The sequence below is a fragment of the Scomber japonicus genome, chromosome 11, assembly GCF_027409825.1.
Source record: "Scomber japonicus isolate fScoJap1 chromosome 11, fScoJap1.pri, whole genome shotgun sequence".
NCBI classification, from domain to species: domain Eukaryota; kingdom Metazoa; phylum Chordata; class Actinopteri; order Scombriformes; family Scombridae; genus Scomber; species Scomber japonicus.
Genome location: NC_070588.1, coordinates 4,747,986 through 4,764,184, shown reverse-complemented (window position 1 = coordinate 4,764,184; position 16,199 = coordinate 4,747,986). Strand labels below are relative to the sequence as shown.

The 16,199-nt window shown below is 39.3% G+C and overlaps 2 protein-coding genes and 2 non-coding genes across 4 annotated transcripts; 3 read left to right on the top strand and 1 right to left on the bottom strand.

Moving 5' to 3' along the window:
• Positions 1-309: 309 nt before the first annotated feature.
• Positions 310-8,696, bottom strand: si:dkey-219c10.4 (high affinity cGMP-specific 3',5'-cyclic phosphodiesterase 9A; the record flags this gene model as incomplete). Its single annotated transcript, XM_053329100.1, has 13 exons — positions 8,600-8,696; positions 5,841-5,990; positions 5,689-5,740; positions 5,389-5,491; positions 4,942-5,084; positions 4,778-4,837; positions 3,123-3,300; positions 2,592-2,714; positions 2,355-2,447; positions 2,139-2,206; positions 1,942-2,044; positions 1,239-1,343; positions 310-417 (listed from the first exon to the last, which is right to left on the bottom strand). Coding segments are annotated over exons 1-13 (1,374 nt in total), but the record flags the coding sequence as incomplete, so codon positions are not given.
• Positions 8,697-10,052: 1,356 nt separating this feature from the next.
• nifk (nucleolar protein interacting with the FHA domain of MKI67) lies at positions 10,053-15,746 on the top strand. Its single transcript, XM_053328194.1, has 6 exons — positions 10,053-10,267; positions 11,420-11,551; positions 12,462-12,570; positions 13,213-13,424; positions 13,512-13,571; positions 14,653-15,746. The coding sequence occupies exons 1-6, from the start codon at positions 10,145-10,147 to the stop codon at positions 14,908-14,910; spliced, it is 894 nt and encodes a 297-aa protein (XP_053184169.1). The 5' UTR covers positions 10,053-10,144; the 3' UTR covers positions 14,911-15,746.
• Positions 12,232-12,362, top strand: LOC128368468 (small nucleolar RNA ACA64). Its single transcript, XR_008321965.1, has one exon. It is a non-coding gene; the product is annotated as a small nucleolar RNA ACA64 (small nucleolar RNA).
• LOC128368469 (small nucleolar RNA ACA64) lies at positions 14,438-14,566 on the top strand. Its single transcript, XR_008321966.1, has one exon. It is a non-coding gene; the product is annotated as a small nucleolar RNA ACA64 (small nucleolar RNA).
• Positions 15,747-16,199: the final 453 nt, after the last annotated feature.

Here is a 16,199-nt window from a genome sequence, read left to right as displayed (position 1 = left end):
GTTCTCGCTCTGAGCCCGGTTCTGTTTCTCTCTCTCCAGAGCTTTCTCCATCTCTGTGTAGTAGTCGAGGGCTTTCCGTACTGGGTCGATAATGTGTTGCTGCAGTGATCAATACATACAAATATTTACTCATGACATGTCAACTACTTTCACTACTCCTGACTTGTCCACTTTTAATCAAGATAGTGATTTCCTACATTTCCCATAATGCCTAAACCCAAAACTTCTTATTAGTACTGTCTATTTTTGTGATTCTTTAAAATAAATTACCTCCAGACAGGGGAAGAGATTAGCCAGCTCGATGAAAAGAGGCAAAAGCACAAATCTGATGAAGCCAGTTTGAGATGAAGGTTTGGTTATCTTATCCCGATCCATGAAGGGGGTCACAGGAAGACCCTCTAACTTCTCCACATCACTCTGAGGACCAAACGGAAAGATCAGAAAGACGGGAAAGGAATAACTTGTGTACTTTTAATAATATTAAATTGTTTTGTTCCTGAATCAGAGAGCTTCATTTAACCCTTACATACAGTTCAGAGTCAAATTTGACCCATTTTTCACATTTAAGAGATGAAAAAAAACAAACAATTTTTAGTCAGAAATTTGATGACTTGTCCTCATGTGACCCTGAATATATAAAAATTTGAAATATTTAAACTTTTAAAAATGATTTCTATGCAGCTGATACACATTTTTTTTGAGTATTTGACTCATATATATTAAAAAAATACAAAATCCACCATTCAAAAACAAATATTTAATATAATTAATTGATTTCATTCTGTGTTATGCCATGTTTGGCCATTATATAGTGTGATTGTAAACATTTTTTTCCATCAACAAAAGGCATAAAAAAACAAAAATTACACTTACTCAGCTCTCTGAAAGCTTCATTTTTAAGATTTATTTTATTTTATTATCTTATTTTTTATTAGGGATGTCATATTTTACATATATTATTTTTTCTTTTTATAACATATGAATCACCATCTTCAAGTCTGTAATTATGTATAAAGACTAATTATGAGGGGATATTGTGAAATGCCAGAATATGAAGAGTATGTAACGGCTAAACTCAATACATGAAGGTAAACAGACAGGTTGCCTTAAAAAAAATCACAGTTTGAATCAATAAAACAACATATACCTTAAATTCATACTATGAAATATAATACAGAGAAAGTCATGTGATAAAATGTGGCTCTATAGTCACAGTTCATACAGCAGCAGTCGGTTACCTGGTTGTAAAATTCCTGCAGGAGACAGTCCAACCAGGGTTCGGCCACCTCCATGGGCCGCGCCTCATTGGAGATGTCACTCACTTTGATCAGAATCATCATCAGCTGCACACACAGCAGGAAAAACACAGTTAGTAGAGAGATACTTATTGATTTAGAAAGGAAAGATAGATGTCTTTGAATCATAGAGAGAGTCAGGAGTGGGATGAGCTAGTAGAAGAAGAAGAAAAAGAAGAAGAAGACGACAACGACGACCGCTCTGGCAAAAGTTTTTTATAAAAATAGTACTTTTAATCAACAAATCTTTAACCCTCTGTAAATGCTACGCTAGTCAGCTAATGAACGTTAACCACACTAGCCGGCTAATAAACGTTAGCCCCGCTACCCGGCTAATTAACGTTAGTCCCGCTACCCGGCTAATAAACGTTAGTCCCATCCCCAGTCCGCTGACGTAATCGGTTCTTGCTTTAGACTCGCAAAGAGTTGGTGCTTGCTCTGGCTTCAGTTCTGAGGCTCTGGGCTGGAGCTTTGGCGGTGGAAAAGCAAAGAACCGGTGCTTAGTCAGGCTCTGGCTCCGAAAGAGCACCAGCTCCAGCTCGGTGGAAACTTATAAGAACAGAAATAAAACATTGCGCTTGATTGCAGTGTATTAATATTGCTACTGTGTCATGTTATGTTGTGTTTACATCTGCTCTCCTCTCACCACATCTCTGTGGTCTTTGTTGGTGAAGTCAAATGTCGGCAGGATGGATTTAAACTTGTTGAGGATCTCGTTGTGTCTCGTCATGTCTGTGGCCAGAATACATCTGCAATTACAACATAAATAAATGACATAATGCTGCTGTGTTATCCTGACTGAATGACATGAGGAAATGAAGAGAAAGAGAAAGACAATCTCACTTGATGATCCCTTCTCTTATCCGTTTGAACTGATCCATGGATACATTTCTAAAGATGTTGCTCTCTGTCTACAAAAAACAAAAAGATCATGTGTTCAATTTCACTACCTTCATTATAATTTTCCTTTATACCTCCTGCCAAATGTATGGTGCAAATCAGCAGAATGTGTGTGTTTCATGTCAGCTTGGATATAAAGGTCTGAACAGGAAGTTTTACCTTCTCCATTATCTCAAAAGCTACAGCACAGTGGTGGTTCTCCAGCGGGGAGATGTCGTTGTAGCGAAGAGCCAGTTCAGTCCGAGCATTTATCTAAAAAGATGGTCGTATGTTAGTTTAGTAGCGGCAGCAACTACAGTAGAGCCATGAAAACAGGATTTGTGTTTGTGTGTAAATATTGAGTCCAAACTTTTGTATATCCTACATCCAGACATTTGTGAATGATTGAACTGATACCTGGTAGGCGTTGTTGTATCCTGTGTGGTCGAGGTCGTGACAAACCGCAGAGGTCAGCATGATCAGCAGGTCAATGCTGTCCATCTTACTCCTGAGATCAGTCAGCCAGATCAAACCATACATCTGATCACAGAGAGAGAAGCAGCAATGAAAACTGGTCAACTTCTGGCTTTGGTAAAAAAAAATCCTCTTACATCTGATTCAAGGATATCAAATGTATTGATTAATGCAGGTTTAAGGGATTAGTCTTTAAGCATCAGAGATACAATAGCTACTTCATTTAGTTTTCTAGGAAGTGTTACTGATAAGAGTTTAAACCATCACATGTCCACGTTGAGACTGATTTGAGTCAGCTCTCTAGATGTCCTTCAGCAATTAGCGATCAAGGTGATGGCATACAGGTAATTGCACAATTTCATGATTGCAGACACAATTGGGCTAACCGTGATTTACTCACGATTTAGTAAAAGGTCACTGACACACAAACACACACACACACACACACACACACACACACACACACACACTCACCATCTGGGTGACACAGAAGCAATGCTTGAAGTTATGAAAAGGGATGTTGTTGTATCTTCGGTAGACTTCAAACAAAAACTGCTGCAGCACTTCAGGCTCGATGTTGTAGATCGCTATGAAATCCAAATCTGTGTACATGACCTGCAGGAGCACCATGATCTCTGCGTCCTCCCACTGCCTACACACACACACACACACACACACACACACAAAACACCATGAGTATAGAGAGCAGAGTATTTGAGCACAGAAGAAGAAGAAGAAGATACAAACCTTCAGCTGCACAGATGAATCCACTGAAGGGCACCATAACATTTATCAGTGTTTATAGTAGTGCTGCTACTTTTTGTAAAGATATAATGTATCTCACATGGACTAGTTGATATCTGAAACATTCATCAAACATTGAGCATCTTCTCAGGTTTAAATATCTTTGTCAGTAAAGTCTAAAGTTAAAAGTCCAGAGTGGTGTTTTATAAAGCAAGACAAGTCAGTTAAATGTGTTCAAGACATTTTGGTTCACAAAGCAAACCCACATCGATAACTCCATTTTAGTTGCCGTGGAAACCGATCCCTATAGACTACAACCTGGTCCACATCAGACTATAGTTTTCATGCATAGGTTAAAAACAATGTGATATACACTCCATAACTTTTACAGCAATAGATGGATGAATGGTTGAATGGATAAATGGAGTGATGGATGAGTGGATGGATGGATGGATGGATGGATGGATGGATGAATGGAGTGATAGATGAGTTGATGAGTGGATGGATGGATGGATGGATGGATGGATGGATGAGTGGATGAATGGACTGATAGATGGATGGATGATTGAATGAATGGATGGATGGATGGATGGATGATTGAATGAATGGGTGGATGGATGAGTGTGTTTCATGCATAGGTTAAAAACAGTGTGATATACACTCCATAACTTCATAACTTTTACCACTCAACATAATGTCAGTGACCTCTCGCCAGCATACAGAGAGTAAAAACATGCTGCAGTGTTAAGATTTCTTGATTTCATACATTATGCATACAGATGTTTCATTGATAAGTAACCCTTATGTCCAAATAGCAGGAATGACTACACAACAAAGAGCAGTATGTTTTATAAGGTTTTAAAGGAATCCTGTAATTATTCCTTTATAATGTTTTAACCCCAAGCTTCAGCTTTCATTTTGTAGCATGTGCATAACCTCCAATCTATTCACCTCCACCTTTTTGCATTTGGTTTAAAAGCTTTTGGACAAATGAAACGATGACCAGGCCTTTACTGAATACAGCGTGCGCTTCCTCCCCCTGTGAAGCCCACTTCAAACACGGTGTGCTGATTAAGCCTTTTATGAAGACCTTCTCTCTATCTGTGAGCCCTCTGCTGATCTATTCATATTGAGATGAGCGTGTTGATCAGAAGAAAAGGAGTGAGGGCTTGCATCCTCTTCACGAACGCGTCAGAGATGCTTGTTGTGCACGACTGTCTGCTTCACTGTGAGTGTACACTCGGAGTAAACAGGTGCACCGGTTGTTTATTTGTGATCATGCATGCACACGACACCCGGTAAGCACATCATGGTGATGAACACCGATGCTTCAGGTGATATAAAACACCTCACCTGATTCATAGACTGGCCAAATCAAAACCTACCAGTTATCAAAGGTTGGAGTCTTTAAGTACTGCCTCACTTCTTCTGAAACCTCCAGAGAGCTGTGAATGTAACATGTAACAACATTTATGTATTAATGATACTGGACTACATATTTAAACATAAATAGTTATTTTCTGTCTGTGAGTTTTAAATGTGCACGTGCCTCATTTGAAGGAACTTTTCTCGTACATGCTCACACTCCTCTCTGGTCTTTCGGAGCGTCCTCTTGTGGTAAAACGGGGACGGCTTGTGCGTTCCTTCTGATAAATCCTTGAATAATCCGAGCCAGCTCAGGTGCTCCACACTCTAAATAATAAAAGTGAATCAGGACAAAGGAGGTTAAAGAGGCACATTTTTCCATCAGATTACCAAATTGTATCCTTGAACTAAATCTTAAACATCTAAACCAGGAATGAGAAATTAAAGTGATTGAAGTTAAAATTATGCAATTTTGTATATATGATACAACCCTTCAGAAGCCCACATGGGAGCAGCAGGGATTTTTTATTTTATTATTATTTTATGTTCTCTATTATTTTATATTTATATATTTTTTAAAGCTGCCAGATTTCATATGCAGCTTTAAAATGAGAGCATACTTCCTCCGTACCTCGAGTTTCTCCCTGAATGAATCCACCTGTTTCTTCATCTCATAAACAACAGCAGGAGTCTCGCCGGCTTCAATCAGGATTTTCTTCTCCAGGCCCTGCAGTCTGACACCATCAGTAAGGTCTTTAGTCATTTAGACATTCATCTATACATCTAGACTGTGTTGTAAAAAGCCTCAAATTCTTGATCACAACATGTTTATCTGACCTCCTTGTAAAACAACTTAATCCCAGATATGTGACACATAACAAAAAAAAATCATTAAATGCATCCTATTTGTCATATTTCCTATCCTGTCTACCTTTTCTCCATGGCTGAGAGGTCAAATCCGAGTGCACCAGCAAGATCCACACCTGAAAACGACAAGAAACGAAATAGACAGTCACCAGTTTTTAAAAGGAACCCAATGTTTGCACTCCCATGGTGCCAAGGTAAAGATACCTAACGGCTCACTGTTGCAGTCGGCAGCCACCACCTCCAGCTTGTAGCAGGAGTTCGGGCTGTTGGGCTCCAGACGAGGGGAGATGTTGATGATGTTGCCTTTCGGGTTGTACAGCTTCAGGATGTCATGGGGTCCCGCTTCGGCTGCACAGCGGAAGAGATCTGGGGGAAAAAAAGGGGTTCATGTTAATTTGACACTATGACCTGAGAAATGATTGTCTTGCTTTTATAGAGCAAACTGTGGAAGACCATGATGTGCAGATCAAAGCTCCTTAAAAAGCTAATGAAGCGACCTGGAGATGTATTGATGGATGAATAGATGGATGGATGAGTGGATGGATGGAGAGATGGATGGATGGATGGATGGATGGATGGATGAATGGATGGATGGATGGATGGATGGATGGATGGATGGATGGATGGAGTGATGGATGGATGGATGGATGGATGGATGGATGGATGGAGTGATGGATGGATGAATGGAGTGGTGGATGAATGGAGTGATGGATGGATGGATGGATGAATGATGAGTGGATGGATGGATGGATGGATGATTGAATGAATGGGTGGATGGATGAGTGGATGAATGTATGTATAGATTTACTGATGGATGGATAGATGGATGGATGGAATGAATGTATGTATAGATTTACTGATGGATGGATGGATGGATAAATGGATAGATGGATGGATGGATGAGTGGATGGATGGATTTATTGATGGATGGATGAGTGGATGGATGGATGGATTTACTGATGGATGGATGACTGGATGTATGGATGGATGGATGGATTTATTGATAGATGGATAGATGGATGGATGGATGGATGGAGGGTTGGATGGATGGATGGATGGACGATGGATGGATGGGCGGATAGATGGATGGACAGACAGATGGACGGACGGACAGACGGATGGATGTAAGTTGCATTCTGAAACATTATTGGCTCCAAACTAGTTGTGACATCACAGATTATACTCACAGATGTCTGCCATACAACCATTTTTCAGTCTAGTGTAGGAGGAATTCAATGATGCATGCTCAGGTAAACCAAACACCAACGTATTACACAGTGATTTACACTCCACACTGATGTATACAAGCTTGTTAACAAAAGCTGATTGTTCTCCAGTAAGGTGCTTTATTTAACCTTCCACGCCACTTGAAACAAAGCATACATAAAAGCCCAGAACCAGACAAAGCATCCAACCAATGTGACAAGTGAGGAGCTGTCAGTGGCAGCTGTATCACTGAGTTAACCCAGAGAAACCTACACAACACATACTATTCATACAATGACTGACATGTGTGTTTGATCCATGTATAAGTTTTTCTCTTGCTTGGTTTACAGAAAAGTTGCAAGAATATTGTTCACATTATATTTCCCTTTTCAATAACTATAAAATCATGAGAAACATTGGTGAAGTCTGGCAAATGTACAGTATGAAGAGAAATGTGTTCATATAACTCAAAGAAGCAATTTCATATTACAAAAGTGCAGAATCTACATTATAATTGCACACATGTATATGCCTGTATTTGCACCCTGGCCAGTGATGGAAGTATTTAGAACCTGTATGTCAGTAAAAGTACCAATATAGCGATGTAAAAATACTCCCATTGCCAGTAAAAGTCCTGCATGAAACAGTAAAAGTGTAGTAAGTGCAGTATTATGAGTATGAGTGTTATATGCAGTATTACAGTAAAAGTACTGCAGTATTATGAATGATGTAGTATGCAGTATTACAGTAAAAGTAGTGATATATTATTATATATGACATCATTAGATTATTAATAGTGAAGCATCAGTGTTAGAGCAGCATGTTACTGTTGTAGCTGCTGGGGGTGGAGCTAGTTTATATTACTTTATATACAGTTAGCTAGTTTATACTACTTTATATACAGTTAGCTAGTTTATACTACTTTATATACAGTTAGCTAGTTTATACTACTTTATATACAGTTAGCTAGTTTACACTACTTTATATACAGTTAGCTAGTTTATATTACTTTATATACAGTTAGCTAGTTTATATTACTTTATATACAGTTAGCTAGTTTATACTACTTTATATACAGTTAGCTAGTTTACACTACTTTATATACAGTTAGCTAGTTTACTCTACTTTATATACAGTTAGCTAGTTTAGTCCAGTGGTTCCCAACCTAGGGGTGTGGCCCCTCCAAAGGGCCAGCAGATAAATGTGAGGGCTGCTGAGATGATTAATGGGAGAGGAAAGAAGAAAAAACAAAGTTCTGATACACTAATGTGTTTTCAGTTTTTGGACTTTTTCTCTAATCTTTGATTTTTGCTGAAATATTGGATCATTTGAACATCTATTGAAATGAAACCATGTGATAAGTTTAGAGGGAAAAATCACTATTTGGTGGAGCTGTTAACAACTCATACACATCTGAAATGTGACTCTGACTACACACTGCTTTTTGGTTTATTTTTTAACAATGTGTTGTACTTTAAAAGTTTGTTATATTATCCATTGTGTCAAATATTAATCTGAAAAGTAACTAAAGCTGTTAAATAAATGTAGTGGAGTAGAAAGTACAATATTTCCCTCCCCTGAGATTTAAAAGTAGCATCATGTGGAAATACTACAGTAAAGTACAAGTACCTCAAAATGAAATACTTAAGTCCAGTTCTTGAGTAAATGTAGTTCACTGACTCTGACATACCTTGAATACCATAAAATACATTTCTAATATAAATAACTGCACTTTAAATACAGATAGTAAATCAATTCTCTGTTCCTACCTTTGACATCCTGAGCAGGACAGTCCACAGGGAACTCAGCCTGCTCCGGTCTCCCATTCACCGTGAAGAAGATGATTTTTGTTGCCATGTCATGAATCCTGAGCTGCTGATGTTTTCTGTTGTGGACGCCTGATCTGAATCCTAGCGTCTGTCTCACCTCATTATTTGACTGGAGCAACACTCCACCCCCTCCCCTTGATTTGATTCTTCCCTCCTCTTCCTCTGCTCCTCCTTCCTTTTTCCTCCATGTGTCCTGTAAAGTGTTTCTGAATGACAGACAAATCAATGCAAATGAAAGCACTCAAAGTAACTACTAGTAGTGTTTTTCGCCTCTTTGTAGATCTTTTTAAGGACGTGTAATTCTGGCCTGGACATACTTGAAAGGATTAGTACACATCATTTTTCAAGTGTCATATCTCTTATGTCCAAATTATTCCATAAAAGGTCATAATGTGGCTGCAGGTTTTCATTGAAACCAAGCTGGAGCTCATCAAGGCTTGACTCATTTAATCAACTAATCACAGTCATCAGATTGGTTGGAACAAAAACCTGCAGACACACAACCCTTTATGGTATTTAGTTTGGATATGCCTGGTTTAACCCTCCTGTTGTCCTCGAGTCAAGGAAGGAAGGGAGGAAGAAAGAAGGAAAGGAGGAATGAAGGAAGGGAGGGAGGAAGGAGGAAGGAAGAAGAAAGGAAAGGAGGGAAGAAGGACTAAAAGGAGGGAGGAAGGAAGGAAGGAAGGAAGGAAGGAAAGAATGAGGGAGAAAGGAAAAGAAGATGGGAGGAAGGTGGGGGAGGAAATAAAGAGAAGGAAGGAGGGAGGGAGGGAGGAAGGAAGGAAGGAAGGAAGGAAGGAAGAAAGGACGGAGGAAAGAAGGAAGGACAGAGGAAAGAAGGAAGGAAGGAAAAGAGTGAGGAAGGAAGGAAGGAAGGAAGGAAGGAAAGAATGAGGGAGAAAGGAAAAGAAGATGGGAGGAAGGTGGGGGAGGAAATAAAGAGAAGGAAGGAGGGAGGGAGGGAGGGAGGGAGGGAGGAAGGAAGGAAGGAAGGAAGGAAGAAAGGACGGAGGAAAGAAGGAAGGACAGAGGAAAGAAGGAAGGAAGGAAAAGAGTGAGGAAGGAAGGAAGAAAGGAAGGAAGAAAGGAAGGAAGAAAGGAAAGAGGGAGGAAAGAAGGAAGGAATGAAGGAAGGTATCTTTCCTTCCTGTCTTTTCTTTTCCTTCCCTTCTTCCCTCGTTCCTTCCATCTTTTCAATGGTCCGGGCCACATGAGATCAAATTGGGCTGTATGTGGCCCTTGAATGAAAATAAGTTTGACACCCCTGCCCGAGTGTATGAGGCTGTAATGAGATACTCCGACCAGCAGGGGGCGCTGCTCTGGCTGCTCCTCTGTAGTTCAGACTCATTTAAATCCTTCCTGGTCATCTCTTTGGCTTCAGGTCACACGTGGTTCAACCGGATGAGCAAACCAACGTGGTGTCTGCAGAGCTTCAGTACAGACAGGCTTATTTTTATATTAGTTATATAATCTGTTATAGTCAATATGACTGAAAGTAAAGCAGAGTCAGTGTCTAAGCCAGCTAAAGAGCTGCTAGCTTTAAACCCGAAACAAGAGTCTGACTTCAAGAAGAAGGTGCAGGAGGCGAAGAAGAAGAAATCAGCAAAGGTGGGTTTGAGCTAAACTACAGAAACATGATGATTTATGTTTTAGATGAGGTTTTAATCTTTACTTTTTTTATCCTCTGACTCCTTCAAAATAAAATAAAACTACGTGCTGCTCCACTTCATGTGTTGCGTTGTTTACCAGATTAATGATCCATTATTAGCTTGATTGATTGATTAGTTCATAATTTTTTCCACAAATAGCAAAAACCTGTGAAAAATATGAATTTAGACACGTGTGCTTTTATCTGATCCATCGTGTGCGACAAAGAAAATTAGAAGAAGCTGAAACCAACATTTTTTTCACGTGTGCTTTAAATGTGACTAAAACATGATCAGTTATCTAATTAGTGGCTGATTAATCTATAGACTAATTGGTTGACTAATGATTAATCCAAGAAATGAAGCAAAAATTAGAAAGCCTGACAAAAAAATCACAATTTTAAGTAAAAAAGTTTTATATTTTTTCTTAGTTCTCCTTTAAACTTTAACTTTCTGCACAGTGAAGCTCAAACACCCAGGTATAGACAAAAAAACATGTTTGAGTAGCACAATTTCATCATAATTATATACTTATTATAAAATATGAATGTATGAATATTCACGTAATCAGTAATGTATACGTGTGCACGTATAGAAAGTGAAATTAAAAAGCCATTAATAATAATAATAATAATAATAATAGAGGAAGAGAAAAGGCTTTTACACAGCAGACATTTTGATTTGTCACGGTACAAAAAATCAAACACGTGTGACAAATTTAGTTACTTCCCCAATTTTAATGTGACGTAGCTGCTAAACTGAAGCAGCTAAATAGCTAAATATTATTTTTTATTATCTACACTGAGCTTTTCCTGCTGTTAACATGTCTAAAATGTCTTATATGAAAAGGATTTTTTAGTTTATTTATTTAAAAAGGGACAGTGTATATTCATGAACATTTCAAAATAAAATGTAAATGCGCAGGAATTAGCTTAAAATTAGCTAGTTTTCATCCGTTGTCCCTTAAAAGCTCTGTGCTGCTTTGTGTGTATGAAATAAACCCATTAAAACATGTACAAATACATAATTACCTCTATATTATACAAATATTCATGTTATGTCTGTATAACTTCATCATTTTTATTAACTGTATTTTTGTTTGTCTTTCTCTAAGGGGCCAGTTCGTGTGACTCCCGGAGTGATTTATGTGGGACATTTACCTCTCGGCCTGTTTGAACCTCAGCTCAAAACTTACTTTGAACAGTTTGGGAAAGTCCTCCGACTGCGGCTGTCCAGGAGTAAAAAGGTAAAACTCAACATGACATAAATAAAATAAATATGTTTAACCCTCATGTCGTCCTCCCGGGTCAAATTGACCCCACCTCTTTTGACTATCCTTCCTTCCTTCACCCCTCTTTCTTTAATTTTTCAATTTTTCCTTCCTTCTTCCCCTCCTCCCCTCTTTCTTTGCTCCCGTTCCATACTTCCTTGCTTCCTTCCTTCCTTCCTTCCCTCCTGCCATACTCCTTTCTTTCCTTCCTTCCTCCCTTCCTTCTCTCCTAAATTCCTTCTTCTTTTCGTCCTTACTCCTTTCCTTCCTTCCTTCTTCCCTTCCTCTTAACTCCTTTCCTTCCTTCCTTCCTTACTTCCTTCCGAATCTTCCCTCCTAACTCCTTTCCTTCCCTCCTTCCTTCTCTCCTTACTTCCTTCCTCGTGTCCTTCCTTCTGTCCTTCCTTGACCTGAGGACAACAGGAGGGTTAACATATCTGACAGTGCTAAACCAGACTTAAAAAGTAAAAAAAATACATATATAGAAGATAAAGAGGGGAAAAAAAGATAATTTTGAGCTGGTCCCGTCCATTAGTAATCAAGTAACCGGAAAATATTTAGACTTTCTAAGTTAATGATATGAGTATATGACTTATATGTTGATTAATACAGTCGTTTAATCACTTCAGCCGGTAGTTGATACTTCTGATTTTGGCTCGGACTGAAAATGATCTCAGGTCTAACAGTGATCTGAGTTCAGATAACTGAGCCTAAAGTATTCTGGCGCATTAAGCTTATTACCTGCTCACTGATTTTGCAGAGTGATAAAACCCATGTGCCAACAAAAGAAACTCTTTGAATGCATCAAATAGAAATATATGTGGTATGAAGTCATCAAGAAATATAATATTTTCTCTGTCTTTGTCTCGTATCTCTTCATTTGCAGACAGGTGGAAGCAAAGGTTACGCATTCGTAGAGTTTGACTGCGATGAAGTTGCTAAGATTGTTGCAGAGACCATGAATAATTACCTGATGGGAGAGAGACTCATCAAATGTGAGTAAAGAGCAAACATGAATCTGTTCATAACCAGCATGACTCCTGTTATTACTACAGAGTGGAGACATTGATTAACCCTCCTGGTGTCCTTGGGTCAAGGACGGAAGGAAGGGAGGGATGGAGGAAACAAGGAAGGGAGGAAAGGAAGGAGGGAGGGAGGGAGGGAGGAAAGGAAGGATGGAGGGAGGGAGAAAACGGGAAGGGAGAAAGGAAAGTAGGAAGGGAGAAAGGGAAGGGAAAGTAGGGAAGGAGAAAGGAAAAGAGGAAGGAAGGAGAAAGGAAAAGAGGAAGGAAGGAGAAAGGAAAAGAGGAAGGAAGGAAGGAGAAAGGAAAAGAGGAAGGAAGGAAAGAAGGACATAGGGAGGAAAGAAGGAAGGTAGGGGAAGGAAAGAAAGAGAGGGAGGGAGGGAGGAAGGAAGGAAGGAAAGAAGGAACAGTCAAAACAGACGGGGTCAATTTGACCCGGGAGGACGACACGAAGGTTACAGCAGATAAATAATTATAAAATAATCCCAGCAGTGATATAAATGCATCTTTACATCATTTTAAGGATCTTTTAACAGGATTCATTACTATGTAACTAAATATGAAGTTCCTGTCGGCTCAGAGCTCTTGAACACGTTTCCTCTTATTTCTCAGGTCACGTGGTCGAGCCGGAGAAAGTACACGAGAAGCTGTTCGTCGGCTCTCAGAGGGAATTCAAGAAGCCGTCTCATCCCGCCGTCAACCGCTACAACAAGGAGCGCACGGCCGAGCAGATCGCCAAGATGACTGACAAGCTGCTGCGCAAAGAGTCCAAGCTCCGCAAGAGGCTCGCCGCACACGGCATCGAATACGAGTTCCCGGGATTCGTAAGTGTTGAGAGTTTAGAGGATTCATCCCTCGACTAAACATCATTTTATTCTTTTCTAATCTTTTCTGCTCTTGTTGGGTTTCAGGCTTCTCAGGTGCCTGCCAAGAAGAAGTCTGACGGCATGGACGCTTCAACGTGTAGCGATGTAAGGCAACACACAAACATCTAGGGCTTCAACTAATGATCATTTTAATTACTGATAAATATGTTTATTACTGTATTGATTAGGAGAGTAGTTGTTGAGATTAATTTGTCTATAAAATGACAGGAAGTTGCCTTGAACATTTATAGTTGAGAAGCTAGAATCAAATAATTTGGACAGTTTTGTTTCTTTTTTTGTGACAGGAATTATTTGACTTATCAAGATAGTTTAGAGATGTTGTCCTTGTGTCAAGGAAAGGAGGAAGGGAGGAAAGAAAGGAGGAAGGGAGGAAGGAAAGGGGGTAGCAGAGGAAGAAGGAAGGAAAGGGGGGGGGGTAGGAGAGGAAGAAGGAAGGAAAGGAGGAAGAAGGAAGGAAAGGAGGGAGGAAGGAAGGGGGGTAGGAGAGGAAGAAGAAAGGGAAGGGGGTAGGAGAGGAAGAAGAAAGGGAAGGAGGGAGGATGGGAAGGGGGGTAGGAGAGAAAGGAGGGAGGATGGAAGAAGGGAGAGAGGATGGAAGGAAGGAAAGAAAGAGAGAGAGAGAGAAGGAAGGAAAGAAGGAACAGTCAAAACGGACTGGGTCAATTTGACCCGGGGGGATGACAGGAAGGTTAACAGTTGGAGATGACCTGTTAATCTGTTTATTATTGTTTTAATCTAAATTTTTATTGTTTAGCCTATAAAATGACAGGAAATGGTGAAAAGTTGACGTCTTTAAATCTCCTTTGTCTCGACCAACAGTCCAACAACCTAAGGATATTCAATAAACCAGATCATATTTATATTTCAGAAGCTAGAATCAGGAATGACTCAAAATGATTAAATGTCTTATCTAATCTGTATAATAATGTAATAATGTATTTAGCCTTGGCACAGTCTGAAAATGGGCCCGGGTCTCTCAGTGGTCTGGGTTCAGATAACTGTGCCGACATTATTTTGGTGCGTTAAGCTTATTGCGAGTCTCCCGGTGTCATCGTGATAAAACCCATGTACCAACAAACTGTCACCTGTCAACCAATCAGCTTCTCTCCTCACTGTTCAAAATGAGCTCACGCGACTTTAACGAGCTTCTCCTCCTCCGCTTCAGGGCCCCACACCCGTCTGCACCCCCTCCCTGCTGGAGAGGAGGAAGTCGATGGTTGCCGGGGACGACGACGGGGACGACGAGATCATCCTGAAGTTGCCGGCTGTGGACAAAGACGAAGAAGAGGGTTCCTCAGAAGAAGAGGAAGGCAGCGATAATGAAGAAGGAGAAGAGGAGGAGGGGGAGGAGGGGGATGAGTCAGAGAACGAGGAGCCGTCCGAAGGAGACAAACCCGCCACAGAGGAGGCGGAGGCGCAGTGAAAGTCTTTTTGTTTTAAGGTGGACTTGGTTCTCTGGCGGTCAGAGCAGGATCACGTGTGGTCTTTGATTTTGCTTTGAGTTACAGAAAAAAGCTTCGAACTGAAATCACTGAGTATCTTTTTTTCTTTTTTTTTTATTATGTGGAAATCACATAACAGTCTAGAAAGAAGCTCTTATTATTATTATTATTATTATTATTGTTATTAAAGATTCCAGATTAATAGTAGGTATAAATTATGAGTATTATGAACGATGCTCAGAATAAAACCCCCTGACCTGGACGTCTTTAACAATGTCATAAATATAAATATACATTAAATCAGTTCTGGAGCAAGCTGTTTTCTTCCCCCTTATAGGGCTGTAATGTTTAATGCAAGACAGGAGCAAGTTTTTTCTTTTTGTGTGTGTGTGTGTGTGTATGTGTGTGTGTGCGTGCGTGTGTGTTTAAATTTGTATTACGTATGATCTTTAAAGAATAAATATGAGAATCTACTCTGGAGCCGTCATTTTAATACACAGGATGTTTATTTTAAAGGAACAACAAGCAAAATAAGACTTTTAAATATGTCACAGTAGGAAAATTTAAAGTGTATATTATAAAATTAATGATGGCTGAAATCAATTTAGCTGTTTGAGGGTTATTGTGTGTACTCATGGCACTGTCAAAGCCTAATTGGACACTTTGAACAGCCATCATTAATATTAATAATATACTTTTTCTAATTATCAATGTCAGTGTCGCTCACTTTATAATGTGCTTGAACTTTGTTGCTTTTAGATATGAAGTACAGCACACTCAAGCTTCAATAATAACACAATGTCAGTATGAAACTCTGCACAGATATAAATGAAATGTTATGTTTTCACAATAAATAGAAGGTACTGTACCTTTAACTGCCTGTATTGTATTATAATAATAAGTTGCATTGATTGATTAGTAATAAAAACCACAACTGTCCCTTTACCAGAAACTGTAAATAGTGTGTGATCCTAAAGACTGTAAGACAATAAACTAATTGCTGTAGCTTGTGTGTATTTGTGGGTCTTTTATTTTGAAATGTTAATCTATATATGTATTTTGATTAACATGATAAAGGATGACTCAGTAAATGTGAGTACCATAATAATTCATAGTGATTATTAGAAGATCCCATCATAATGTACTTATAGTGTAAGTGATGGAGGACTAAACCCACAGTCTTCCTTCTGTGCAAAAATCTACTTAAATATTTATCCTGAAGCTAAAATGAAGCTTCAGGATAAAAAATGACAGAATGAATAAAACATAT

Bases quoted from the DNA above. Each gene is read 5' to 3' on its own strand.
- nifk (XM_053328194.1), top strand. From the start codon at position 10,145: ATGACTGAAAGTAAAGCAGAGTCAGTGTCTAAGCCAGCTAAAGAGCTG. The intron at 10,268-11,419 runs GTGGGTTTGAGC...TCTTTCTCTAAG, and splicing joins AGAAGAAGAAATCAGCAAAG to GGGCCAGTTCGTGTGACTCC. The intron at 11,552-12,461 runs GTAAAACTCAAC...CTTCATTTGCAG, and splicing joins GGCTGTCCAGGAGTAAAAAG to ACAGGTGGAAGCAAAGGTTA.